This window comes from Musa acuminata, chromosome BXJ1-9 (assembly GCF_036884655.1).
Source record: "Musa acuminata AAA Group cultivar baxijiao chromosome BXJ1-9, Cavendish_Baxijiao_AAA, whole genome shotgun sequence".
NCBI lineage: Eukaryota > Viridiplantae > Streptophyta > Magnoliopsida > Zingiberales > Musaceae > Musa > Musa acuminata.
In genome coordinates, this window is record NC_088335.1 from 8903956 (window position 1) to 8931798 (window position 27843).

General features: G+C 34.8%; 2 protein-coding genes across 7 annotated transcripts; both read right to left on the reverse strand.

Annotated features, from left to right (window-relative positions):
- Nucleotides 1–284: 284 nt before the first annotated feature.
- Nucleotides 285–9097, reverse strand: LOC135593037 (serine/threonine-protein kinase BLUS1-like). Of its 4 annotated transcripts, XR_010479362.1 has the most exons (21): nt 8726–9096; nt 8432–8613; nt 7202–7456; nt 6124–6248; nt 5996–6040; nt 5845–5926; nt 5558–5626; nt 5307–5477; nt 5163–5228; nt 4662–4730; nt 4463–4585; nt 4324–4385; nt 3938–4168; nt 3121–3236; nt 2907–2998; nt 2785–2826; nt 1307–1426; nt 1102–1227; nt 772–830; nt 442–693; nt 285–346 (listed from the first exon to the last, which is right to left on the reverse strand). XR_010479362.1 is itself a non-coding variant. In XM_065082838.1 (20 exons), exons 2-20 carry the CDS (start codon nt 8588–8590, stop codon nt 612–614), a joined length of 2094 nt encoding a protein of 697 aa, XP_064938910.1. In that variant the 5' UTR covers nt 8591–8613; nt 8726–9096; the 3' UTR covers nt 377–611. The 4 variants fall into 4 exon arrangements, 3 of the variants coding, with proteins under 3 accessions (XP_064938910.1, XP_064938911.1, XP_064938912.1); XM_065082838.1 differs by lacking the exon at nt 285–346 and having other exon boundaries at nt 377–693; XM_065082839.1 differs by lacking the exon at nt 285–346 and having other exon boundaries at nt 377–693; nt 3130–3236; nt 8726–9094.
- A 629-nt stretch (nt 9098–9726) lies between these two features.
- Nucleotides 9727–26654, reverse strand: LOC135583373 (protein GAMETE EXPRESSED 2-like). Of its 3 annotated transcripts, XM_065082844.1 has the most exons (16): nt 26481–26654; nt 25098–25442; nt 22378–22716; nt 21286–21612; nt 20181–20387; nt 20019–20095; nt 19807–19948; nt 18344–18652; nt 17127–17251; nt 15665–15882; nt 15362–15589; nt 14098–14333; nt 13179–13417; nt 11494–11650; nt 10118–10266; nt 9727–9987 (listed from the first exon to the last, which is right to left on the reverse strand). In XM_065082844.1, the coding sequence occupies exons 1-15, from the start codon at nt 26623–26625 to the stop codon at nt 10145–10147; spliced, it is 3216 nt and encodes a 1071-aa protein (XP_064938916.1). In that variant the 5' UTR covers nt 26626–26654; the 3' UTR covers nt 9727–9987; nt 10118–10144. The 3 variants fall into 3 exon arrangements, 2 of the variants coding, with proteins under 2 accessions (XP_064938916.1, XP_064938917.1); XR_010479364.1 differs by lacking the exon at nt 11494–11650; XM_065082845.1 differs by lacking the exon at nt 25098–25442.
- Between the last annotated feature and the right edge of the window lie 1189 nt (nt 26655–27843).

Here is a 27843-nt window from a genome sequence, read left to right on the forward strand (position 1 = left end):
CACTGTGGAAACCATTATCGAAAGAGGCCTTTGATGAATTTATATTCCATTTTGCAATTACACGCCAAAAAATGTCATTCTTTATCTTCATTGATTCGATTCTTTTACGTTAAAAAATGATCGACAACAAAATACAAAAATTACACACGCGTTCTTGAAATTGTCACTACAGATTGCGACCTCTTTAAATTTCTCCGTTACCTCATTGTTGCGGATTTCATCGGCGATGCCTATTCGTTAGGTTGACTCCTTTATCCCACACATCATGGCACAGCGTTGTAGCATGAATCCTCGAAAATATAATGCATTTCTACCACGCTTTTATGGCGTAACCATCATAGATGCTCTGTGGAAGGTTAGTTATACTTCCACGATGTTACCATAAATGTTAATTAACCTTAGGAGTTGTGTAGAGCGATTAAACATACAAAACTGTCTCACCTCCACGATCTGTTTAGTGTGGAAATGGCATTACAATATATGCACGTCTATCCCTCCTTTCTGCCGAAGCAGCAGCAGCAGCAGCAATGGAGGAGGACGTGGTGGTTTACCTGTTCTGTTCTTACACCTGAACAAATGCTTCGCTGTTAGTTCGTCACCAGCTACAGAAATCAATTGTGGGGAGGATGCGATGTACTGGACTGAGTATTTCTAAATCTAAGCCTTTTTACTTCGTCCTGCGTGCAGATTAGCCTGCGGTGCCAAGCACAAGCGTCAGATGCGACAAGCTTAGAAGCGTGTTATGAAGCCAGGGAATGCGAGTTATTATACCTCCACTGCAACTCACAAAGCTCCTGTATCAGCTCCTTCTCCTTAGTTGCTGCTTCCATCTGCAGAACCAGAGACGATCAAAATTATATACATCAGAGTGACATGTATACTTCTTAAAATTAAATGCGTCTTCATCTCTCCGTTATGGGAACCTTTAAACTTGCCAGTTATAAAGTGTCCTACCACATAAATAAAGCACACTCGATGATGTTAAGACTTAACATATAAGCTATTAATTAGCACACATAAAAATAACACACAGGCTTAGTAGTAAAAAGATCAAAAAGTATGATGCATCTGTTTCACAATAGAAAACCATTATTAGCATACCAAAGACTTCTCCGTAAATATAGTCGATGTCAACATGGAGACTCCCTCGGTTGAACGACTGGCTGGATTGGACGTCGATGATAACTCGCCAGGGCTTAGTTGCTTCATCAGGCTAAGGATGTTATCCTGCAAAAGGAAAAGGGAAGAAGATATTAAGGATCTATAAACATCAGATTAGGAGAGAAAGTAGATGCCAACTTCGTACCCTTTGAAGTATATTTGCCTGCAAAATGGAATGCAGATGCTGATACACGGAATAACCAAGAAGATTTGATGCGGCTTCAACTGATGATTGTATGCTCGGTGAAGGAAGTTGAGAAAACACCTATGCACTCAACAAATTTGCAAAGTCATCCGATGAAAAGAAAGCAAATATCAGGAGTTTCATGCTCCTTGAAACATACATTGGCATTGCTGAGATGTAGCAACCTTGTTGATCTCGATCATAGCTAAATTACGTGCTTCAAAATTAAAACCAGGGTCTAAAGTCATGTAGCACACCCAGCACAATGCTCGGCATACACCAAACCGGTCGGGCACCAACACATCATGATAGAAAATGAATTTTTTGAATAAAAAATAACATATTTTGGGGTTACGAGCTGGTACCAGTGAAGAAAAAACAGAAATGTACCGAAAGCATGGCTTGATGTTCGATCTCGATATTGTGGAAATTAAACATCTTACTTAGATTTCGACTAGTTCGATCCAATAACAATCCAAACCAAGGTTTGTCATACCGAAGCGTACCGCTCGTATCGGACGGTATGTACCGGTCCAACAGGTTACCGATATGCAAACCGCTCAATACCGCTACAGTGCTATAGTACTATACTGTAGCACTACTACAGTATAAAAAGTATAAAATTATTCGGTACACCAGGGTGTACCGCTCGGTACGCCCTAATGTACCACCCGGTATACCGGTACCGTACCGTATAGAGCTTGGGTCGAAACGCCGGTACGGTACGGTACGACGAACCTTGATCCAAACAAATCAGAAACTTGAAAGTATCCCTTCAAGACAAATATTTTCGGAGGTGACTCTTGCTATTCCTTCTCTAGGAATTTCATGATGCTACAGTATGAACAGTCTAAAAAACCTTTACTTGCTGGAAAAAGAAAAATCGCTGGTCTTCCTTTTCCTCTTCAGTAAGTCTACGAAAAGTGATTTATGAAACATTTGCAAAATAAGAGTGACATCAACCATTACTGAAAATCCTGTGCTGATAGAAAACTTTCAGTTCTCTACTCTGAAGATTGTCATGACACTTTAAAGTAGCATATATCATTCTCTTATCTTCTTTTTCCTCTTCATGAATTAGGCTGGGAATAAACATAGACATTCAAATTGTCTGTATTCTATCGACATCAATTACAACACCACATTTTTATAAAATATTCAAATTTCAAATGAAAAAAAAGCTTGGCATCAATAAATAGTGGGCATAAAGAACTAGCTCATATTTCCAATTATCAAATTGATCAATTCCAGCAATAAGCACCACTTATGAGGTTTTGATATAGTTTTATTACCTATTCCATAAGATATTCTATTAGGGCCCAAACATTTTGGTTCTAATCATAGTCAACAATTATCCATTGTGAGAAGATGGAATGACTAATCCATTTCATATGATATTGCATGCTTTTTCTATGTAAATGAAAATGTAATCCACTAACCTGCATACTATGACTCTTCTGAAGGCAAATAGGTGTAAGAGCCTGTTGTCGTCATAAACCATATCAGAATTAATTATTTAAAACCAAAAGAAATAAAGTTCAGACAACTTTTATTAGCTTATCTTATCCAAATCAATTTTATCAGACAACACTTTAAAACGGCCTTTCCGCTGAACAAGTGGATGCTTTGATTTGTCATCAACATCATCAGCACCTGATATAGCAAGAATATCTGAATCAGAGCAAAGTATCGGGATATTACTCCTACGAATGCAACTTGTTAGCTAAGTTACAAAATAAAGAGTATTAAAAAACATTAAAAATACTAAAAATTACATTGCTTGCCTGCTGATTTAGATGGTTTATGCACCACGTCAATAGGTGTGTCAACTACCGTCTGAAACTCTCCATTGCAATTTCCGATATTTAAGAGCTGATTTTGTTTCTTCAGACTATAAAGTACTTGATATTAGTTAGGTCAAAAACTTAGTTAAAGTAAATGAAGACCATAGCTCAATGCATAGAAGATTTTCCTGTGATTCATTTATACGTTTCAGGTAAATCCACAAGCGACCTGTTAAGTATTGACCCGAAAAAGGGATTCATTTCAAGCACTAAATGAAGGAATAATAGGATTTATATTAGCAAACATTATTCTAACAAGAAACACCCATAAATACTTCTAGGAGGACTGATATGTAGTTCAGAAAAGAAAAACAAGAAAGAGAATTGCTGCTTCTAATATCACTTCACCTTTTTTTTTCCTCCATCCATCAACAGTTTCATCAATTTGTCATATATTTTGTTTTTCACATATGCAGCTTCTCTCAGTCTCTAGTTTGGACTAAATCCTATGAGATATTCCACTTCAGATACCTCTAATAAAGAAAAAGTTTGTATGTGATGCAAATGTCATTAATGCTAACCATCATCCTAGTAGCAATTGTAAACTTCACACAACAATAAATAAATTAAACTATAATTGACAATAAAAAAGTTGGGTTGAGGGGGAAAAATTCTTTTGCATATGTAAGGCATGACATCAATACAAACAATAATGAGGGAATAAAACCAATGTAAATGCAAATAAACAAACAATAACAGAACTATTGCACATATTCTTATGCTATATTCCGTAGAGGACATATCAAACCTCTCTCCTTTTGATAAGGGGATAAGTTCTGCTGAACACAGATTTACAGAATGCCTCCGTTCATGAAAAGATTGAGAAAACAAATTATCTTTACGCTTTTCATCAAAATCTGATCTGCAACTTTCACTAGAACTGTTTCCCTCGTGGTTAAAGTGCAAGTTTTTCTGGAGAACATTTCCATCACTAGAACCAGCAGTCTTAAATTCATTGTTTAATCCATCAGACTTGCTTCTGAGAGAGAAAAAAGAAGAAAGTAATGAATTTGATAGTAACAGAGTTCAAAACTAGTTGTAAGTATGATTACCTTAAAAAAAATAATGTAAGATTAAACCACCAAAACTTAGTAGAAGTTAAGGGTGGCTGCTATAAGGTTTTTCATATATTACCTTTGATTGCATCCAGGTTGATCAGTTGACAAAAGAGTTGATTCGTGTGACATTACTTTTTTCTGATGATTTGGAATGCTGTTAAAAAATGAAGATCCAATGAACCTAATAGCACCATATTAAATAGATAAAGAATTACCGCATCATCATCTCCATCCTTTGATGAGAAACAAGGTGTGGCTTCTGATATTCTTTCTTGCAATTCATCAATCTCAAGCATGTGGCGTTCATTTGAGTCCCTGATCTCCTCATTTTCTGGAATCTGACAAGAACACTTGTAGTTCACAAAAACAGTGTGCAATTAATTCATAAAAAGGAACAGAGGGACTCATGCTTACCAATGAAGCCTGAGCCTTCAAATCCTCAACATCAAAGTTCCATGCACTAATTCCTCTTTTATACTCGCTCTATAAACAAAACAGAGACCTTTGTAAGAATCAAAGGCTACTAATAAGTAAAAAACATATGTAACAACATGAATCATAACCCAAACTCTTTACCATGAAAGCTTAATGCATTTCATATAATAACAAGTACTTAATAGCTAATCCAATCTATTCACCATAAAAAAATTACTTTCTAATAGCATAATGCTTTAAAAATCTAGATAAAATAATTACTTGGAGCAGAAGGTAAAATAACTATCTTATCAAAAGAACGTATTAGCTTCATCGTAGTGGCATTTATATTTTAATTGTTTGGAGCAGAGGGAAAGAGAAATAGGTATATGATACATAATTAAGTCAGAGAACCTAAGCTCAAAGCATTTCCTTCATCCTGAATCACTTAAAGAGAAAAATGCTTTCAATTAACTCAGGTTAGGAAGTGAAAACTCAAACCTGTGATAATTCTTCCTTCTCACTATCAAGCATTTTCTTCTGTGCAAGCAAATCTTCTTCCTTTGCCTATATTTAATGCAAAATCTTTATGAAAAACTTTAATGCCAAATTAACTATAGGTAAGCTAGTATCACAATTCACTACCTTCAGGGCTTGATGGCGATCACCTAAAGTAGGCAACCCATCCAAAATCTTTCGTACTATGTAGTCTTGAGACCTAGCTTGCTTAAAGAATGGTTGTTTCAACAGTTTATGTGCAGAAGGTCTTTTTGAAGGATCTTTCACCAAGCACATTGCAATCATGTCCCTAAAAGACTAGCAGCAAAAGTGGAGTTCAAGAATTTTGGATGTTCATCCACATAAGAAGAATGCAATCAAGCATAATAGAATGATACCCTCGAGAACTTTCTGTCTCTTTCATAGTCAAGGCCTGGAGGAGCATTTTGCAAAGTCATTAGCAAGACCTGCCAAGTGACTTGATTTAATAACTGCCTCATAAATAAAAATGAAACTTACTAATATGATAACTTCCAATTGCTCTTGGCTATCCGTATAAGGGATAACTAAAATGAAAAGAAAAATTAACAGAGTAGTCCAGAGTTCCCATGCTGACGCTTAGCATTGAAAATATTAAAAATACAATAGACAAATGATGCACATCCCAAATTGATAGAAATCATACCTTAATCGGAGGATATTTCGAGAAAGGAGCATGACCATGAGCGAGTTCCAAAGCAGTAATCCCAAAAGACCATATGTCAGCCCTGCCATTAATTTGTGATAAGTGCTATGCAATAATTAATAATGACTTAACAATGAGAAAGTAGACCAACTTGAAATCATAACCATGCAGTTGTTCCATCACCTCAGGTGCCATCCTATATAAAGAATAACACAACTTTCAATCAGAGGATATTAGATGATAATCGTACAAAAAGTTCTAATTAGAATAGCATTGCACCAGCAAGGTGTTCCCACAAATGTATTCCTTGATCTTTGCCTATCACCCGAATCGAAAAGGCAAGCTGAAACACCAAAATCTCCAAGCTTGACACTACCTCTTGCATCAACTAGAATATTGCCAGCCTAAAAAATGGCACAAAACTGGCATATCAATGTTTCACGAGAAGATAATTGAAATATGCACACCAATACCTATGATAAAAACCTATAAAAAAATTTCTTGAGGTATACCTCATTCCAGGCTTGCCAAGGTTAGTCAAAATCCAATTTGCCCAAGGTTAAGATTGACTTGGTTATATGATAGAATAGGTTCTAAAGCTACCTAAGCTTTGATAATGAAGCAATCTCGCACCAAGGCTAGTTGTGTGCTTTATCAGCATAGAGCAGTTCATTATCTAGTAGCAAAAACATGCAAAGAGAGCTATTGCAACATATCAATTTGTTAAACCTAATCTGGAGCCCATTTTGGTGAGTATATCATGAAAAACCCATAAATTTTTATGGCACCAACTAACACAAAATGATTTCTATCATCCAAAGATATAATTTAATTTGCATGTCTCACAAAATCATGTGAATAAGGTGTGTGACATCTTTGCATGCCCTTGATAATATAATCAAGCTAATGTGACATCTTATTCTGAAGTTACAGCTTAGAACAACATACTGAACATGATTTTTGATATATAGTTATTAGAAGATATTGTATTATCAAATGTTTCTATTATTACTTAATAACAAATAAATATGCATAACATGATCTGATACATGTTTCTATGATTCGATTAACAAAAGTCACAAAATTTATATTGTCCTATATATGCAATAAAATAAGTTAAATTTAATTTCCTTAGAGAAAAAATTGATAAATAAACCCATAGTGAAAAAACACATTTTATTCATTATATTAACATCTTCTTTTAACCTTGGTAACTATCTTTTACTACTAGATAACATGACCTGTCATTATACAATTGGCAGTCAAAATAAAAACATATAGGGAAATAATTATAAGGACAAACAGGTGAAAAGAAAGTCCATTAAGTCTACGTAAAGATGAATCAACTCAGTCATACCTTAACATCACGATGAATGTGTCCATGATTATGAAGATATTCCAATCCTTTCAGTACTTCACGTAATACTGTTGCGATCATAGGTTCCTCAAAGCCATTGGGAAAGACAGACTTCATTATATGAAGACAAGATCCTCCCTCCATGTAAGGCATGACAACCCATAAGGTGTGATCATTCACAAAGGAGCAATGTGCCTTGAGAACATTAGGATGGTCTATCAAGATCATAGTTTGTGCCTCACGATAGATGTTGCTCTGAAAGGATCATATAGAAATAGCTTAATTACAATTTAGTGCAAGAAAAGACAACAAATGTACTAACATTATTGATAAATTATTTATAAGATTTGTCAGACAACATGACAATATGCAAAGTAATCTAAATCTTTGAAGGTTGTTGATGATTAGCAAATAAATTTGGAGGCTGTTAATGGTTAGCAAATAAAGTAGACAAAGTTATGACACATGTCCTGAATATACCCTATGAATTAGGATTATACATAAACAATGACAGAGAACCAATAGAAACATGTTTTGTTTTAGTTGTAATGTTGTATTATCCAACACATGCAAATAAAATGATTAACAATAAGTAGCAGATGCTAAACTTTTTGGTCACATCTATCACCGTCAGAGAAAAAATGATTACTGCAGGAAGTTGTCAGAAAATTGTTAAAGAGAAGGATGACAGGACATGATTGAATTCATTATGGTACAAGGAACTGAAATTTAGAAACTTTAATAAATGTGGGTGACAAATGATAATTCTAGAATTAAAAATCAACATATAAATACATGATATACAACATTAAACTACTTGTTCTACCAGAGGATCATCTCCTAACAGTTCGCATTCTTTTATCATGGGCTGAACACGATTGTAAGGTACATATAAATATTCAAATCTGCATATCATTCCAAGGTAAAACTTAGTCAAATCAAATTAACAGCATAATGTACGAGCAAAGTTGAATCGGCCATAAGCAAAATTTCAGATATATTTTAGCAAGAATTGTCATTTGATTTGATCATCGGTATACCACGAAGGAACGAATCTATTCATTTGACGAATAGCCAACCGAATATTCATGAAATTAAGTCAATAATGAAATTGTTTGTTGAATTTAAATCGGGGACCAATTCTCAATGAACCGATCGATTTCTCTCCTCGAATCAAAAGACAGTAAGAGTAAAGAACCGAGATGATTGTGAATACTAGATCAAACGCACCAGATCGCTGTTGTTCCTCTCAAAATCGACGATCTTGATGGCGACGACCTCGTCGAGGGGAGCGCAGAGCGCCCGGTAGACCGACGCGCTGACCCCCTGCCCCACCACCTCGAACAGCTGGTAATCCTCGGCGCGGATCGGGTACTTCTTCCTCTCCATCGCTCTCTTCCCAGCGGTGACCCCTGCCACATCAAACCCCAGAAATCGATCCATGTTGGGATCAAACAAACACCGAAGAACACGAGAGGATCGAAGGCGCGAAAGGGATCGAGAGAGATGGGAAAGGATACAGACGATAATGGACGCCGGTTCGGTCGGACTGGAACGGAGGATTAGGGATCCGGAATCCCGGATTGGAAGGGAAAGAGAGGGGCGGAGGGGAAGAGTTTTTATCAACGAGGGCTTCTCTTCAGCTTTCTCGTGATCGAGAGAGCGACGGCGAGATTTGAGCTCTCTCCTCGTGCTTATATATGTAGAGAGAGATAGAGAGAGAGAGAGAGAGAGAGGAGGGCAAGTTTGTATGGAGAAAGCGCGCCACGGGGACGAACACAGCTCTTCGGACGGACTGAATCACCCCTGCAAATTTGAGGCGACATCACCCCGTAATTACTGGGCAGTACGCGAAACCCTTATCTGTACGCAAGCAGCAGAGGTGAATGGTGGTGCCAACTGGAGCCAATCGCCAGAAGGCGGACACGCGCCATCCCTCGAGGTACGAATAAAGATAAGACGATCGGCATGGATTGATGGCAGTAAGAATGTCGTCATCTATGTCGTATATCTCTTATTTGACAGATAAGACTTTGCTGAGGTTTACCCGCTTCACATACCGGAGTTGTTGGAGAGAGTAAATGAAGCCTCCATGGGTCCCACAAGTCGCGACATTGTGTCGATAATAATTATTATCATAGAAGCTTTAGTACAACTTGCAGCATCGATACTTGGCTCTCTCACCTGAGAGACCAGAGTTCAGGTCCCCAACAACAGAATCATTGTTTTAATTAATTGTTTTAGACTAACATTTCTTATGGTTTTAATTAATATATTTGTTTCTTTTAACGTGGATAATTGAGAATCTGGGTGGAAAGCTTGGGAGGTAAATTGTGCCTAGTTTTCCTTCTATTTATATATTATAAAAGATGAGTCCAACTACAGCCTTTTTTTTGTTTCTTTCGATATGTCTAATTAAGAATATATGAAGTGTTACAACGGCATGTTATACATTAACACAGTCAAAATGACCACCACCGGTCCGCTACTTCAAAGCATACAGCTTAAAGAACATAACCAAATCATGAGGGCATTTACGCATTGTATATAATTGGATTAAATGACTATGCTGATCACATGGTAGCAGAAAGGAGTTCAATTTTTCATAGGATAATATCAACATACAGATACAAAGAGGTCGTGATTCATGCTCCGTAATGCATGGCAGATGCTCGGCAACATGGACGACGATTTAAGCTGCATGCTGTTCTGCTGCATGAATAGTTCATTCTTAGAGAAAAGACGGTCATTTCTGTATGTCAAATTTTGGAGTGATGCTTGTTGCTCTGCATGACACCAAACAAGTCACAGTAAGTTACTTGCTTCAGCTGTTATACAAGAATGAAAATCTTCAAAAGATGCATCGAATGCATTAATGGATGTGCATATGAGGACAGTAGATTGAAGAACACTTACAGTTTGGTTGATTGGGACTTCTTTGTCTTAAATTGTTGCATCACTTCCTTCTCTATGAAGAGCATTCACACATTTACAAATAAAGAATAGAAGCACCGCGCCGAGGAGAAGCATCATGATGATTTCCACTATTATTGCTGACCCAAGCACTGGATATGTCGAAAGTAATATCGGTCACAGACAATATCAAATTTATCACAAGTTGCTAGTCGTTGCTTTGATCAAGAATAGTACAATCCGTGTATGAAGCAAAGGTAGTAAACACAAAGAAAAAAAATGGCAATCAAGAGCTTGGCTATGCCAACTATATGAGCTGCTTGAATAAATAAATACCTAATCTACTCGATACACATTCTGACACCAAGAATGTGGTGAAGGTACGTACCAACACACATTTCGGGGAGAGAGATGTTAAATAGTGATTTAAAAGTGCATCCTATTAATAGTTTTGCTAAATGAGTAACAAAACTAAATAAAAAATGTTGTTTATTGAGTTCAGCAAAATGGAACTATTTTAGAATGAAATCCAAGCTCCAACTTGACTAAAATTACCATTATGCTTTAATTAAAACCCTCTAATTTCTCTCCTTGTTTCTATGCAGATGTTAGGTTCTTTCTGCTGCTGTCTTCTATATATATGTAGTAGCCAATGACATAGATATAACAAAATAAGAAAAAGAGAGTGGAGTTATAATCCCATCAGGAGGATTGAGACCGTACTCATATTGCTTAGAATCAATCATGGGGAGTCCAAATTGTAAATCAGCTCTATTGAGCACAATCTACAACACTTACAGAAACTAGAAATAAACAATTCTGCATCTAAAATATTTTACCATAGCATAAAGTGTACAAAAAATTAGTGGCAACAAATTTTAATTTGGTCAACACTATAGCTGACAGAAACTTGTTGAATTTTTATATGCAATCCCCTTTAGAGTATTTAGATCATGATCAATTCTATGGATCGTTAGTATAAAGTCATCAGTGTTCCATGCATGAATATATTTTAGATCTTTCATTTTTTGTTAGCTAAAATATATCCCAATCATGTGAATTTTGGTTTCAAATGTTACGGATGACATTGATCATGTTCATTGGTGCTGATCTTACATCATAGCCTTTATGATTGAATGAGGTAATAGTATTGAGGCCTAAATCCTCCCAATAGGGTTCTAATTCAGCACAAAAAGAAAAGCTAGCGAAGTGATGCCCTCTGGAGAATCAGATTATAGTATATATATATATATGTGTGCGTGTGTGTGTGTGTGTGTGTGTGTGTGGTATATATATGTATATGTAAATGTATATTTATATGCCTTTTTATTTGACATCACAAATGAACATTGCCAAAGGATGTAGAACAAAATCCGTACCAAGAGCTTCCATTTGGCTAACAGGCCTTCTTTTAAAGAGATTAACAGTGACCTCATTGTAAAGCGGCAATGACATCATCTCTAGACAATCAGGATAGCATCCATGATTTCCCAAATCATTTACAGTCACAGTCAACGCAGCATCACTCTCTGTAGTCTGAAAAAAAAAAGTCTTATAATTTTCTTGTGATCTTCAACTTTCACAAGTAAATAGAAGAGTCATGAATTATTCTCTGGGATGAATCAGATCTTTATGTTTCCCATTATGTCTAAAACGTAAGGATTTAGTTATCAGATTATGAATTACATCCAGAAAGATGAAGAATTTTAACACAATCCTCAAATTTCGGTATTAGATGCAGCAAAAGATGAAGAACAACCTTGTGTTGTGTAGAGAAGCTGCCAAGATTTTTAACTGGCCCAAATGCCTAAGATAACTGAATTAGAAAAGCCCAAATTCCCCGGTAATTGCGCTGACTTGTTTCACCTTTTAGATGCATAAATCTGTCCTCTTCAATCATGTCGATAACTGTGTTATTGATGTTCCTTCATTTAATAGTCAGTTAGAACTTTTCTTAGTTTTCAAAATATAATTATATCTAGTTTTATCTTTGCTAGTAACACTAAAAACTATCTGAACATAATCCATAGTCATGCCTTGTTGCCTAACTGACTATTTTGATCCATAAAATAATCAACCTAATTCTAATAGTAGTTCTATGAAAATATTCTTTAAGTTTAAGAAATTGTTTATGATTATATAAATACTAATCATTGAGCTTTGTTGAGGGAAATAGCACTAGTTAATTAATAACCACAACTTTTTTCTTTACTGAATCTAATATTTGTCTCAGCGCTTCCATTATGCCACTTGGCACCACCTCCTAACTTGGCTCATCTAATCGGAACATTCACAGATCTTATAAAGATACATTTAATGCATATAGAAGAGTTTACATTTGTCTTTTCATCCATAGAAACTATACAAAACTGTTCAGTTAATTCAATCATTTACTATGATATCCATCTCAATATCACCATCTTCAGAAACTGCCAATTGAATTGTTTATGATGTTTTTTCCTACCTGTCCAACAATTATCATATACTTGGCTCTGCTACAACCTTTTAAATTCTTGGATTTGTTGGAGTAGACTATGCCTTTTTTAGTATAATTAAATTTCTACGATTTGCACTTCATATAACTCTCTCGAATGCTTTATATGACATCAACCAAAATTTTATTTTCTGAAATTTGCTTGCAGCACCAGTTTGAGTGCTTTTTTATGGCATCAATCAAATGCAAGTCATGCTGAAGTAAAAAACCACTTCTAAATTGGACTTGTGTGAAGCACTTTGAAAAGAGATGTTCAATAGGCTCATTCGCCCAGTAACTGGACACAAATCATCAACCCCATGATCCAAATTGCTTAATCTTAAGTTACCATTAGTATATCCTATCTAGCCTCCATAAACCAACACAATCCACCATCAACTTCTAATGTGGAACTAATTGACGCATCACTTCATCCATTGATAAGAAAAATAATTAAGATATATATTTTCTTTGACCTAATTTTTAAAAAGATTCAGGACATGTATAATACAAAAAGGAATTAGAGCCACACAATATGCCTACTATAACATGATATTAAGCTGTAAAATTTGCATAGTGTTCTGAACTTACTTGATAGAACAACCGCTGTATTGCGTTGTTGCAATCACCAATTGAACCATGGAACCTAATTCCTTTTCCTTTAAGCACAAAATGGTTGGATATTGTCACAAAAGTTTGAAGAGGCTGCCACTGGTTGCTACCCTTGATTTTCAGTTCAGCTGTGTTAACAAGACCGACTGGCAGAGTAGTTGATATGGTCCCATCATTTACTTCCATGGACAACATGACCCGAAAATGAGACTTGTTACCTGAAATGTGAGATCAAAATAAAAATTTATTCATATACCTAGTCTAATAAAGTACAAATCTAAAATTTTTATTACCATGAAGAATAAAAGATTTGACTGCAAAATCCAATTCTAGTTATTCAATGGGTCTGGACTTATCAAGTAACAATTACATCATTCTTTCTGCAGTAATACAGCCAAAAAATATCCTTGTCATTACAAACCATATTTCAGTAGCAAAACTGAATTTCTGAACCTACAATTAATTTATTTGCAATTTCATTGGATCTAAGATGTCAATGTGGTAAACTTTTGATTTGACATCTACAAATTCATATCAGACAGCTGGTGATGGATACAAAGTCCAAGCTGCATTATTCTACTTAATTTTCTAGAAACTAATATTGTATACATTCAGTATATGATCCAGATGTATTCAAGGCCTCAAGCATCATCAGTCCACAAATATGAGACATTTAACCATGGCTGTTCACTTCATATTATAGAATCACCACTGTCATCCCAATTCCTAAGATAAGGAACAAGTATAGGTGTTAGGTTTCTGCACTTCAAAGTACATTCCTAATTTGATTAATTACTTTAGTTATCTTTTGTTAAATTTTTCAATTTTGTAACTTTAATGAAATAATTCTTTCTACGGTGCATAATTACTCCAGAATTTCTTCAGTAAAAAAAATTACCAACAAAATTGAAAATGTCCGAGTCCATGATTAAGAACTCAAACGCATCTCTTTGCTTGTCAAAAATCTGCAGTCCATTGTTTCCTTCCTTCCTTGCCAAACTGATAAATTTAGGAGCACTGATAATAGGAGGATCATTTATTGGCTCAACAAAAACTGGAACACGAGCTTCCTGTACTCCATTTTCATTCATGGCATGCAAAGTGATAACATCATTTCCATAGAAGTTCTCATTACTACATGGAAGCAAACAGAACCATTACAAGATAAAATATTAAAATCCTGAGCACTTAATTTAACCTACTGAAATAAAGAAGCTTCCACATTTAACCAAGTCAAATGCTTCCATTAAAAAAGAACAAAAGAAAAAAGAAAAGCAAGGTTCTAAAGTCAAATTACATGTTACATGAAGAATATTAATGAACATCGAGGAAAAAATGCTTACATATTATCATGATCAGTTGATGTCACTCACTGTAATTTGTTGCTTTGCCAATTAACTGCTAAGTGATAGAAGTGCCCAGTAAACTGTGAGGGAGCCACTGCCAAATTTCCCTCTTCCACAGCCTCTTGATTTTAGTTACGTAGTTGTTAAACAACCATAAAAGGGCTAAATCTTACTTATGCTAAGGAAGCTTCCATATTAGGTACACGATACTGGAAATATCACTTCTAGGAATCAAGGTTTGACGTAACGAAGCGTATCGCTCAATACAAGCAGTACATACCGGTCCAACAGAAGATCGGTAAGGGTAGTACATCGGTACACCCCAGTGTACCGTGTGTCGGTATGTTCTGTATAACTCGGTATAGCTCGGTACGTACCATACCAACAGCTAGTCAGTATACCGATACAACCCAGTAATGCGAACCATGCTAGGAATATGAGACTATATTTCATTTTCTGTCTGTATATGCCTTCAACTTCATGTTGAAAAGACCCAAGCAGGGTAATATTTAACAACAACATGATCCAGGTATAATTACTATTAAGTTAAATTATGCCGCAATAATTACTTCAAATTAATAGCATTGAAGAACCTCCACCATATTAAAAATCATATTTACTGTCCTGTCGTATTACAGGTCTATGCAGCACATCATTAAATTACAAAGTCGGATAGCAAGGTCTGTATATGGACTATAAGCATCTAACTATTCTTTTCTAAATAGAAATTAACAAAACGGAAAGAGACCTCAATTCTGCAGTATGTGCATTATAATTCTAATAATATAACATAAATTACAAAATTCTGCATGTTACCCAAGATATTTGACAAATTGTAGAGCAGAGTTAATTGTTTCAACATGGCCAGAAATTACTAAGTCCTTCCTTGCTCTATCATCCCTGGTTGCTGAAAACAAACTTCCCTTTGTTTGCTGAAGCTGCATTTGCATCGGAGAAAGAAAGACATTACCAGATTGTGCTCTTATTGCAAGAGAAATATTTTGCTTCACATCCGAGTACATAATTTCAAATCCAGGAAAGCCACTGTCACATATCAAAATTTACTGCAGTAAAGCAGGAATTAGGTACAAAAAGTTTGCAGTAAAGTAGAAAACTAACCCGAATTTGGGGCTTATAATGTCTTCAATTACATGCAATCCAACAGGTAAAGAAACAAATTGAGGTGGCTTGCATAAGACAGAGATAAGGACCACAGCAGTAGCAACATTCTTGTTAACATCAGATATTGTATAAGAAAAAGAGTCTTTCCCAAAGAACCCCTGGTAAGGAGTGTAACGAAACAATTGCCCATATTGCAACAGTGATCCATGAAGCGGCTTTCAAAAACAATAGCAATTATTAATTAGCAGGACATATTCATTTCAATGTCAACCACGCATCAATAGAACTATAATCATAACGTGTAATGCTATTGAAGTTAACTAGTCCAATGGACAGATAGGAATAAGAGAGAAGCTCACATATGCTCATTAAAATGAAAAAAATGGTGCATAGAGAACTTTTTTTGGACATGTAGTTTTGAAATTTTTAAAAATATATTTGGTACCAAAATCTGGCATGGGATCAGTTTGATTGGACTCCAGCAGTTCAGGTCATCAACCTCCACTGCTACACAAGCAGCTCTGACTTATAGTCAATACAACACATGAATCATGAGCTCAGACATTTTCAACAATACCTGACCCATGCAACAGAAAAAGTCAGGTTGGATGCATAGAACCATAGTAAATTACACTTGGTTCAGGTGTGATCAGGACTGAATATCATTATTTTAAAGAACTTCCTGATTCAAACACAACAGACAATAAGCAGAACTTAATTGCATCAGGTATGATAAACAAAATCAAACGTCAATGTTAGTACCAAGAGGTTGAATAAGTTAATCCGAGTGTCTTAACCATGAACTGATTGTGTGTTGGACAATAAACTGCTTGAACACAATCATCTTAATTGCTATTATTCATCTGAAAGTCTTTTTTATGGTGATACACTGGTGTGCAAACAATGATTTTGATTCTTTTATCTGAATCAAAAGATTGCAGCTCTTCAGTGGTTCTGTTTCGAACTTCAAAAAAATTTAAAAAACATCTGCTTTCCAATCCTTACAATACCTAAATAGTAAATAGTGCAAAAGCAGTAACACTTGCTCAGTGCAAAAGGAGGTGCGTGAATGGGTGGGTGAGTATGGATTTAGATGCAGGTCAGAGGATGGAAGGCAAAAGAGGAAAAAGAAAAAAAATGAAAAGTGAACCCAAGAGGAGAAGGGCAAGTTGTGCAGTGGTATAGTCTGTCGATATCTACTAAGTCTGTTCTTCCAAACTTAGGGCACTGGGTTTAACTTTTGACATAGGAACTGGATCATCACATTAACATGGAAAACAGTAAGTGTCGCAAGTTGCCATCTGTTTAGATGCTTAGTTGGATGTGTCCTAACACCAGAATACATGTTTTTTTAGTTACAAATAGAAAATGTCTATGACATGGCAAACGTAAATATTAGAAAAGTAATTCAAATTGACTGATAAGCATGAAATGAGCAGCTAGAGATTTAAAATCTTACTATTGAAAATTCAATTATATTAAAATTTCCACCTGCAATATAATCATTCATAAGGACATCAAAAGCAAGTGATTCATCCTCCCAGACATAGATGCTATCATTGGTGACCTCAGAAAAATACTCTCCTGCAAAAAGAAAAAAGAAAAAAGAAGATACAGTCACAAGAAAAGCACAAGTAACAGCAGATCAACATAGATGCATAATTTCTCTCAAATTCTTATCAAACATTTCCAAACAAGCATGGATAACAACAGATCACATCAGAGAACAATCCATACTTACATGTAAATGTTGGAAGTCAAGAGCAAGTTCCAAAAATCCAGAACATAGATAAACCTAACTGCTCAATCATTGTCAAAATATAGCTTTTTTACATTCTTCTAGCAGTAATCAGATGTCACATATACAGATGTCTTCGAATATAGCAACTTTAATTACACATGTCATTGTAAAGTTCTGAGGTAGTTATTCCCCTAACCAAGAATGAAGATATCACAGGTTTAGTAGTATGAGATAGCTACATAATTTAAGAACATGAACTCAAACATAACAAGCTTTTTTATGTAAGTTACAACATTAATAATTAAATATATTGTTGACACTGACAACCAATTACATCTGGTAGTTCCTAAGCCCTAACTAGAAAACAATTGATACATACTAGTTCTTTTTCAAAAGTAAATTTTATACTATCGAATTCAAACATATTTCCAGGTAGGCCCTTTTCTCATCCTCACTGCATACCATGATCTGGCATGCTCCCAACATCCAACCTGAGTTATCATTATGTCACCTACTAAGGTAAATAAAGGTCTGCATTTTCATAACAAAAATATAAATGTCAACTACCGATGGACTATTTAATTCATGATCTGTTTCATAATCATTATCCACTATGTTGACGATATTATGAAAATTAGTGTCAATTGTTCTGCAGATGCAGTATCTGATATATATATCTCAATGCAAGATGCTAATTATTTATAGTTGATGGTAGAAAAATGACAAAAGAGATCACAAAATATATGGAGTCATTAAGTAGAACAATAAATTTTGAGTTATTACAGCCTGCTTAATATATGAACAAAAAGATTATTGGTCTAATAATGTGTTACAAGAAAACGATGAAACTATGACAGACAAAAAGTAATCATTTTCATTCAAACAAAATTTGTCACCATAAATTCAACACATACAGTAACTTATCCAAAACTTACTTCCATACACGTGAACCTCAAAGGGACAAGGAGACAAATGCTTCTCCTCAAACAAGATACATATATTATAAGAACCAAGATCTCTTGCCATGTAGTAACCAGTGTATGATCCATCTTCATTGTTCAGAAAATCCCATTTAATGAAACTTGAACTATTCACAGAATACACTTGTAAATTCAATTTTGTCTGCTTTGATGAAACAGGATTCCAATAGGAGTCCACAATTTGCACTAAAACTTCATTTTTAGCATGTCTTTTAACATCAGATGCAAAACGCAAAACACTTGATAATGACGTATCAACCAAACCTGAATAATATGAGCAAATAATTACTTCATGTTGGTTAAATAAACAATATTTAATAAAAGTCTTAGTTCAATATGAATTAGATTTAAATATTGAAGACCATTAAAACCAGATAATGCTAAGACTTGTTGCTAATGTTCTTTAAATAAAATAAATTCGGAACAACCAGTATTAAGCCTAAATATTCACAATTTTATCAACCAAATCATTAGGATTGCAATGAAAAAATTATTATTTAGTAATTATACTCCTACTGTTTAAACCAGACAAAGAAGTGAAGTTATCCAATGAGACTCAATTACAAATATGTTTTGGATTTTCTGGAAGGCCATAAATAATAATTTTTTTCCTGTAGGTAGGCCTAATTTAAAAAGTATTTGTGAGCATACTTTATTCAATACGAGTGACTATTCTAGATTCCATGAATCTGAAGGGAAAGTGAAGGGAACTCCTGCAAATGTTAGCCGGACAAATCCACCTGAGTGGATAAAAATTAATACTGATGGATCTGTTTTGCAACAGGATGGAGGGCTAGGATACATCCCTCTAGATGCCACTGGGTCCCACAGGATGGGAGGCCTTAAAGTGGTCAAGCAAAAATCAGCTCTTTAATGTGAAGCACTTGCTGCCAGGGAAGGATTACTCGCTGCTTGGAAGGAAGAATTTAGTAATGTGGTGCTTGAGACAGACTCCTAGTGTTGAAAAATATGATTTTGGATAAGGTGTTTATTTCACGATCCATTAGGAACATTTTGGCTGATATACGGGCTTTCAGCAAGAATTTTGTAATGTTTGCTTTCCCTTATAACTCTAGGAAATGTAATCAAGCAGTAAATTGGGCTACAAAGTAGGGCAGATTAGGTAGAGTTGATGGTTTTGGAAGGAGAATAGATGTTCTTCTCTTTTAAAAATTTTGAATGACCTTCATGGCTCTATTTGTAGACTTCCAAAATATTAGTACAGCATTTTTTTTTGATAAAAAAATCATCTAGCAAGAGTTTGTATGACAATAGTTATTTTGGTTATGGTAGAATACAATTATATTGCATGATTCATGAAAATTTGTCAATTAAAGGGCTAAGAAAAAGAAGGGCCTATAGATTTATATGGGTTTATGGACAGCAAACTATGCACATAATAATGAATATTAAATTACCTGGAGATGCCTTCATCATATAAAGATTGCCATCATTTACAGGAATATTTCCACAGGATATCCATATTTTGTAGTCACCAGATTTCTCTGGAGTATAGGTAACATTAAAATCACTAAATCGTGCTGTTGAATTCCCAATAATCTAAGAAAGGCAATTGAGTTTAGTCCTTAATGAATATATCAACTAATCTACTCAAATATGGAACTCTTACGGTGTGATTGTCATTTGCTGGCAATGCAGGAGCCCATCTAGCAGATCCATCAGACTGATGAGCAACATTGCTATGCTCTGTTACATATTCATTCTGACTAAAATACATAATTAAAAATAACAATGGAAAGGCACTACGAGAAAAAGTATCTCAAATTCTTACCAATAAGAGTCTGCAAAGGGAATATAATTGGTAGAACATTAGAAGTACCATTTTCACTTAAGATTTCCACACGTATCGTTTCTGCCTCAACTGGAGATGGATTATGATACAGGTCCTCCAAATAAACTGTAAAGCTTGATATCTTACCAGCAACAGAGCTTGCTAAACCAGACCCATTTGCAAAACTGTTTGATTCATGACAATAACCTAAGGAAACACAAAAACATCAATTTTTATACCAATAATATGTTTATGAAAATAACGACTTAGAAAACAACCCAAAACAAGTCTGTATTCTGCAAGCATCAACAACTAAACGTTGCACACAAGAAGTGACCGGCCTTTAGCCAGGAACTTGGAAAGGAAAATTTACTGGCTATGACATTATTAAACACCTTAAACTGAAAAATTACAAATATGCATAATCAATCAAAAACACTTTCAAATGTAAAATCAACCAGATGAAGAAGATTCTGACAGAGACATTTCAATGAAACTTGGAAAGTAAGAAATTGACATCATACTGATCACAAAGTAGCATATTTTGAAGAATAATGGGTCTATTATCAATTTATCATAAGGTAGCAAGAGATCTCATTAAGAATTTAAGAAAGTGAATATTAGAGTATATTCAATATATTATATATTAATAAAAGAAAGAATGTGTACCTTGTTTCCACTTTCTATAATAATTTTGTGCACAATAAAATATTCAACAACAATAATAAGCATCTGTAAATTATAGAGAAAATTGTTCCCTGAAAGTTAAACAAATTTAATCTTAATGTTAGCATTCAAATCAATTCAAAGTACGACATTATTTTAAAACATCTAATCAATAATTTGCTGGTAGACTTAACTAGAAACCTCAAGCAACACAATGTCCACAGGACATACGCTAAGATGTTTGCACGAGCATTCTCAAATCTCAGCAGTAAAGAACAGAAGCTATATAACTCAAGAAGTTAACAGAAATTGCAGCATATGCTTAATCATCGATTTTTTTAGTTCATGTATGATAATTGTGGTGACCAATAAGCAAAAAAAAAAAAAGAAGAAAAAATGGAAAATCTAAAAATCTTTAAGACTTCTTAAGAAGACAAACCTATAAATACAGAGAAATCATATGTCATGTTCCAGATACTTTCATGTAGCTTTGCATCAAAAATGATAAGCATGAATTCACCAGGTTCAGAAACAACAAAAGAAAGCAACTGGGTTCCCTGTGCAACCTCTTCAAAGAATAAGTCAGCTATAGGGATGGACAAATTAGTAGCCTTCTCAACCACCCGAGCATCAAATGGATAGAAACCTGGAACTAAGTTTCCAAACTGATCTTTTTGATATATAAAAATTTCCAGCTTCGAGAACACCTGGAAAAAATTTGTTCTATACTTCCATTCTCCTTGACTACTGGTTATATTCATCAGTCCTGTCATAATTGAAAATAAATTTATATAATCAAACTATGCATAAACAAACAGCTGACAATTTAATAAACCAACAGATGGCATCAATATAAAGGATTCAAGATAATATACTTTCTATATATAAGAAATACTAGTTACCATAAATTGAATCCTTGTCCTTCGTATAAGAAGAACATAGGAAAGACATCTGTTTACAGCTTGCATAGCAGAATTATGGAAAGATATCTAATTTCTTCTTTATTGCTTATACATGTAAAAATGGTTTGTGAAATTACGAAGCATCTGTTTACATCCTCATACACAATTTACATATTGTGTATAGTTACTGCATAATATATTCCACATAATGTAGAACATGTATAAGGAGACCGTAAGTGGAAAAAACCTGAAAAAGAGAGTGGAAGAAATCATTTAAAAACATATATGATGCATTTCCATCTAGTTGTCAAACTACAGGTTCTTTAAAAAAGTTAAATAGGCTGACAACATCAATTATGACATATATGTCAGTATACATATGAGACTAAAAAGATTACCTATAGACAACCCAAGTCTTTCTTTATGGGATGGTACCTGTAATTTGCATCTTCTAAATGTATTTCTATGAGTAAAGCTGTAAAGTTGGTTCAATAAGTATTTAGTGCCTTTAGTCTAGATATGCATGTATCTGAAGCAGGAATAATACACATGACAAAGCCATTATAACCTAAATCATCTCCAATGTAGAAAAATACAGATGGAACACAAGAGTAAGTGAAGTGGCCGACCTGGTTTTACAATAAATGGTAGAGGAGACCCTCTCAAAGTCAGATCATTACAATGGACACGCAACAAAAGACTTCCAGCAGTCTTGGGAACAAATTCCATGCCAAAATACCCCAGTTCATTCCATCCATTAGACTGGACATCAAGCAGATCAGCTGTAGATCCATTTTCATAAGAGGCAGACACCATAAAGTAATCTCCACTAGGTCCATCAATCTCTGATGAGATAGTATTCCCAAATGCATCTTTAAGAAGCAGAAACAAATATGCTTTTGTTCCAGCAACAAACTCAGTGACAAAATTCATCCAAGAAACCATGCAAGCAGGTGGATATATATGCCCTTTAAAAAACATGGTTAATTAGAAATAAGTGAATTGCAGAGTAAAATTTACAAGTCATGCAAGATCAAAAATCTCATGCAAATAGTGAAAAAAAGAAAAAAAAAAAAAGTGAATTTCTATTCTTTTATATTTTACTAAACAAAAATATCAATAATGTTAAATTTCGGATTATCCCAACGAAAGAAAAATGAAATAAGCAGAATGTATGATAATATTACAGATCGAGTAGCTAAATTCAGTGGATAAAACTAAACAACAATAAGGAGGGAGGAGAAGGCTCAGTACATTCTAGAGAGAATTTATAACAACAAACTAGAAGTAACTTATATTTAAATTTACTTGTATTAGGTTAGGCCAGGCCTCAAGTAATTTTGGTTTGGTTGTATATGACTTTTCATGTTTAATAATTCATCAATGCCACAGAGAAACTTAGATTTACTTGTTTCTGTTGGAAATAAGAATTCCAAATAATTTTTACTGCAGAAACAAATCAGGTATGAATGTTCTAATGTTGGTTGGCAATCCCATAATGAGCATATATTGCTTGTTAAAGTACTAATACCACAAGAAAAAGGCTAGGGTTTTCCTCGATACTAGTTCATTGTTTTCACCCTTCTGAGAAAATTTGGTAGACTATAAATAACAATGCAAAGAGAGTAACTAATATATGAAGGATATTATTAAAGACATTAAATTGTAACTATCTTCTGTATCATATATCACATCATATATACATCTAAGTTGTAGAAGTTTTATCAAACATAAATTTTATTTAAAATATTTATGCATTTTACAGGATGTGGAAATAGCAGAGTCTTGAAATTACATTAGAGGCTACGTGTCCAGATGGACAGTAAACGAAAAAAATGGCACCTCAAGTTAGCTAAAGCTAAAACATCAATCTGAAACCAGTTTCGCAAATGGTCAAATCAATACAGCACCAATATGTCAGGCGGTACATCAACCTAGAATGCTTGGTATCACCAAAAAATAAATAAATGAATAAATACTGATCAGTAACCAATATTGATCTTTTGGCAGTGCTGGTAAATATTGGTCAAGTACTGGTCCATTTACAGGTCTGCATTTGAGACCTGGTCAAAAATGGATTTCTCTTTTGAGTTCTACTTTTCTTCCTCTGTATTTCTTGTAGGGTACTTTTCATTAATTTTCCCATGAATAGGCTATTCTGACTGGGCTTAAAGCCAATACCTAAAGTTGAAGCATATGAGTTGTCTAGATTTGGCTCAAAAATTCGAAGAAAATATATAATGCATATTATACATTACAGTTATTTTTGCTTATTAGACATTATAATTTACATTCTCTAATCGTTTAGTCTGGAGTAGTTTGATTTCATCTTTAAAATTTTCTAATTGTCAATAATTTTAAAAAGAAGAGAAAAAACAGAACAAGAATCTTAATATTGATCATTTAATTTGAACTAATTTCCAAAATGTTATATGATGTGATTTCAAATTTGACAAAACTGGATTGTAAAATATCCGGTGATATTTGTATATCAAGATAATGAACTTCTCTATCAGATGTGTTACTTTGTGTTCAATGAATAAATGTAGCATTCTCAATACCCAACTTGGAACATATGAATCATATAGATAGTAGGAGATGATGATAATACAGCCAAGAAAATGAACACAAGGTAATAAAGAAACATTATAAAAAATAAGCAACAAGAGCTGCTTTTTTTCATTAAGGCAACTTTTTTTTGTATGTGTGCATGTGTATTGCAATTGTGCTCAATGCTCTGGTTCTTCTTAAGATATCCTACTTTTGTGATCAAATTACATATAATCACTAAGCCACAAGGTACATGAGTTACAATGTATCAACAGAGCATATACACATTTAAATTATATCAAATATGACAAATGAACAGTAAACTTACCATTCATGTCATCAGCTCTTTCACGGTACTATTCTCAGATTATTACATGCAGGACCTTAAAAATATAGTGACAATTAATTAATAAGTGAACAATTGGATAATCTGTTAGACTGTTACCACAAATCATATACATATTATGGGGTTCATTTGAAAATGCAATTTATGCGTGTTTCAGTGATTGTTCAAAAAACTAATTACAATTGGTTTCTGTTCAATCACCAACTCATCAAATTATTACTGTTCTCTTTCATCAAGAAGAAAATTGTAATTATGACCTCAAGCAACCAAGTTTCTATTTTGTGAGGATTATCTTTCTAGTACTTCCAACAGAAAATAAAATCACTGCAGAAATATTACCCTTTCATTGAAGTCTTGCAAAGTTGTATATATAGGCAGATGTCACTATCTTACTTCATAGAGATATAGACAAAACCAAAAAGAAATAGTCTGATGCAGAAGCTTAAACTATACCAGTCGTAACAGTGAAGTGGAGAGATGAATCGAGGATGCCAATATTTTCATCAGTTATAACCACAGGAAACTGTCCTACCCGTATGGGAGTAAAAGATATATTCCAAAAAACAGGATCACCATCTAGATACTGAAGAACACCTGATATATATGAACTGTTTCCTTTCTTCCCATTAATTATAAGTGAAAAATTCATAGGGGCTATGCTAAAACTGGAGTTTCTGCTTCTGCACGAATCATCCAATATCTTAATCTTAATAGTTGCTGTGTCTCCTGCTTGGAATGCATTCTTATCATCTAGCCAGCCAAAGGCAATGCTACGTAAAGGCATATTACAACCATATACTGCAACAGCATTTGTTATAAAGGCATAGTTAGAAACATGAGAAAGATCATATAATTTAACAACACACTTCTCCCAAAACTAGTGAAAGTCCAAAACCACTACTGAAGTAACTTCTCAAGACATTGTAGGCAAAGTCGGAGATACATGGCATGATACTAGAATGATGGCCCTTGACCTTCTTCATCATGTTTAATTTGTGTCAGTCAACACAGGACCATTGTCATACCATGTTCGCGCATAAGGGGCACAAGACATGATGATGAAAATGAAGTCTATATGTGCAAACAGAAATTCACTTGGTAATTCCCAAGATCATAGATTCAGAAGTGGCATGTGACAGATTATTCATAGGTTTCTATTTATTTTCTCTTCACCCTGGGGTTAAAAGTCACTCATGGTGGTAGCAGACCTAGCTATTCCACACAAGTCTATCAAAATATCTTCATGCTTTCAGCTGTTCCATCAAATCAAGAATTTAAGGTTCTACAACCCTTCAGATGATGCATAAACATATTTGTCTCTTATCACGATACAGGCATATGTGCTACATCACGACAACATGAAGCAATATGGATAAACCTCTAAAATCCCACTTGATTTTCCTGATATGCAAACAGCATTGTTGCATTTAAAAGTAGTCTCGCTGCTTCACAGGATACCATGTTCAGAGCCAATGGAGCTTAAGTTCTCCAGAAAAACAATATATAGCTTCAGATATCACCCGTACGCAACTGTACCACACCAATCTGATATCATGCCAACATACCAGCAATGGTATCCAACTAAAACTTGGAATCTAACTGACGGAACTATAAGAAAACCAAATCGAAGAAGCAAGCATTCAAAGGCCAGATTGCTTACTTCAATTCGTTACAAGTTACGGGGTGTTAATCGACCAATTATTCATTTAGGAATGATGCTTAATACTATACCTCGATCGACAACGAAACAATCGAGTTTCCAAACTAAGGTGGATTTACCGATGGGGTTCGGCGCATCAAGCAGTTGAAGCAAGCAAGGGCGAGAGCAAACCGTACCTCCCGGAGATTCATCGGCCAGCGAGGGAACCGGAGGCGAAATCCAAAGAAGAAACCCTAACACCAAGAACGAGATCCTAATCACGGCGTCGGAGTTCCCCGATCGATCGAGGGAAGAGAGGGAGAACTTGAGGAATCGGGGCATGTTTGAACTTTCGAGACGGGAAAAGGCTGGGAGAAAGCGACGAAAGACGACCGCTATCGGAGCGGTTATTGCTTCGATATATCCATGATCCACGACGCGAGCGGTTGGCCCTGTTGCACGTGACGTAAGGTCTAGCACTTGAGTCTCACGTGTCTGCGAGAGAAATGGTGCCATTCAGCAAGCTCGTTCAACTCAAGGTAACGAGGTCGGCAAAATGAGTTGCAGAAAACATGAACGTGAGCTGAGAAGAAAACGAATGAAATCACGTTGAATTTATATGAAACCGATGGACAAAATGATTATTTCAACGATTGACTTAGGATGACCCTACATCAACTCTAAAGTACAGTCGTTAGATGAGTATTACACAAAGGGTTAATTATACACTACCTTATGTGGTTAGTTATTTTTAGCATCTCAGTTCTTATATTTTAAAAAGTTATAATAATAATCATATTACGAAAGTAAAATATTTAATCTTATTTCTCCTCATACTATCGACTTTACTTATCGAAGATACCGCATATACTATCACATACAAAAAGATACTAAAAATAAAAATAAAAAGATAATTTCATTATCCTCACCGTCCAAAAGATGTTAATTTCAAATAACTTATATGAAAGCTTTACTATCCTCCCTCTAGCTTCGTCATCCCTTTTGGCTTCACGATCCTCTCGGACAACTTACTTGTTGGGAAACCTCAAGAGAGCATTACATACGCAGCAAAAAAAAATAAAAAAATAAAAATAAGTTTTCTAAAAATAATTTTATATCGAATCGCGTGCGATGATTGAAAGGGAAAAACTCATGAAACAAAAAAATGCGTAAGATGTGAGATGATCTCACCTAAGGGAACTCATATATCCTTGATCCACATATCCTAATCTATGGATAAACTCATGTTTTTCTCTTTAGCAGTAATCCACATGACGAATAAAGCACCAACATAACTCCTCTTGCGATGCGTTCTTTCCTCGCTTTCACGCATTACCACCACGTAGCAGGGGTAGTCCTTTTTGCTACCATCTCGCACCAGAGATAGGACAACCAATTGAGAAAGAAGCAAGGAGAGGAGGATAGGGGGTAGCAACTAAAGGGTCCAAGCCTTATAACCCTTTTAGTAGTCTTATATCCCTTTTATATAGAGCTTCCATTACTAATTCTAATGGATTCTGTCATATTGGGTACTGGATCTCTATTCAATTACCCTGCCAT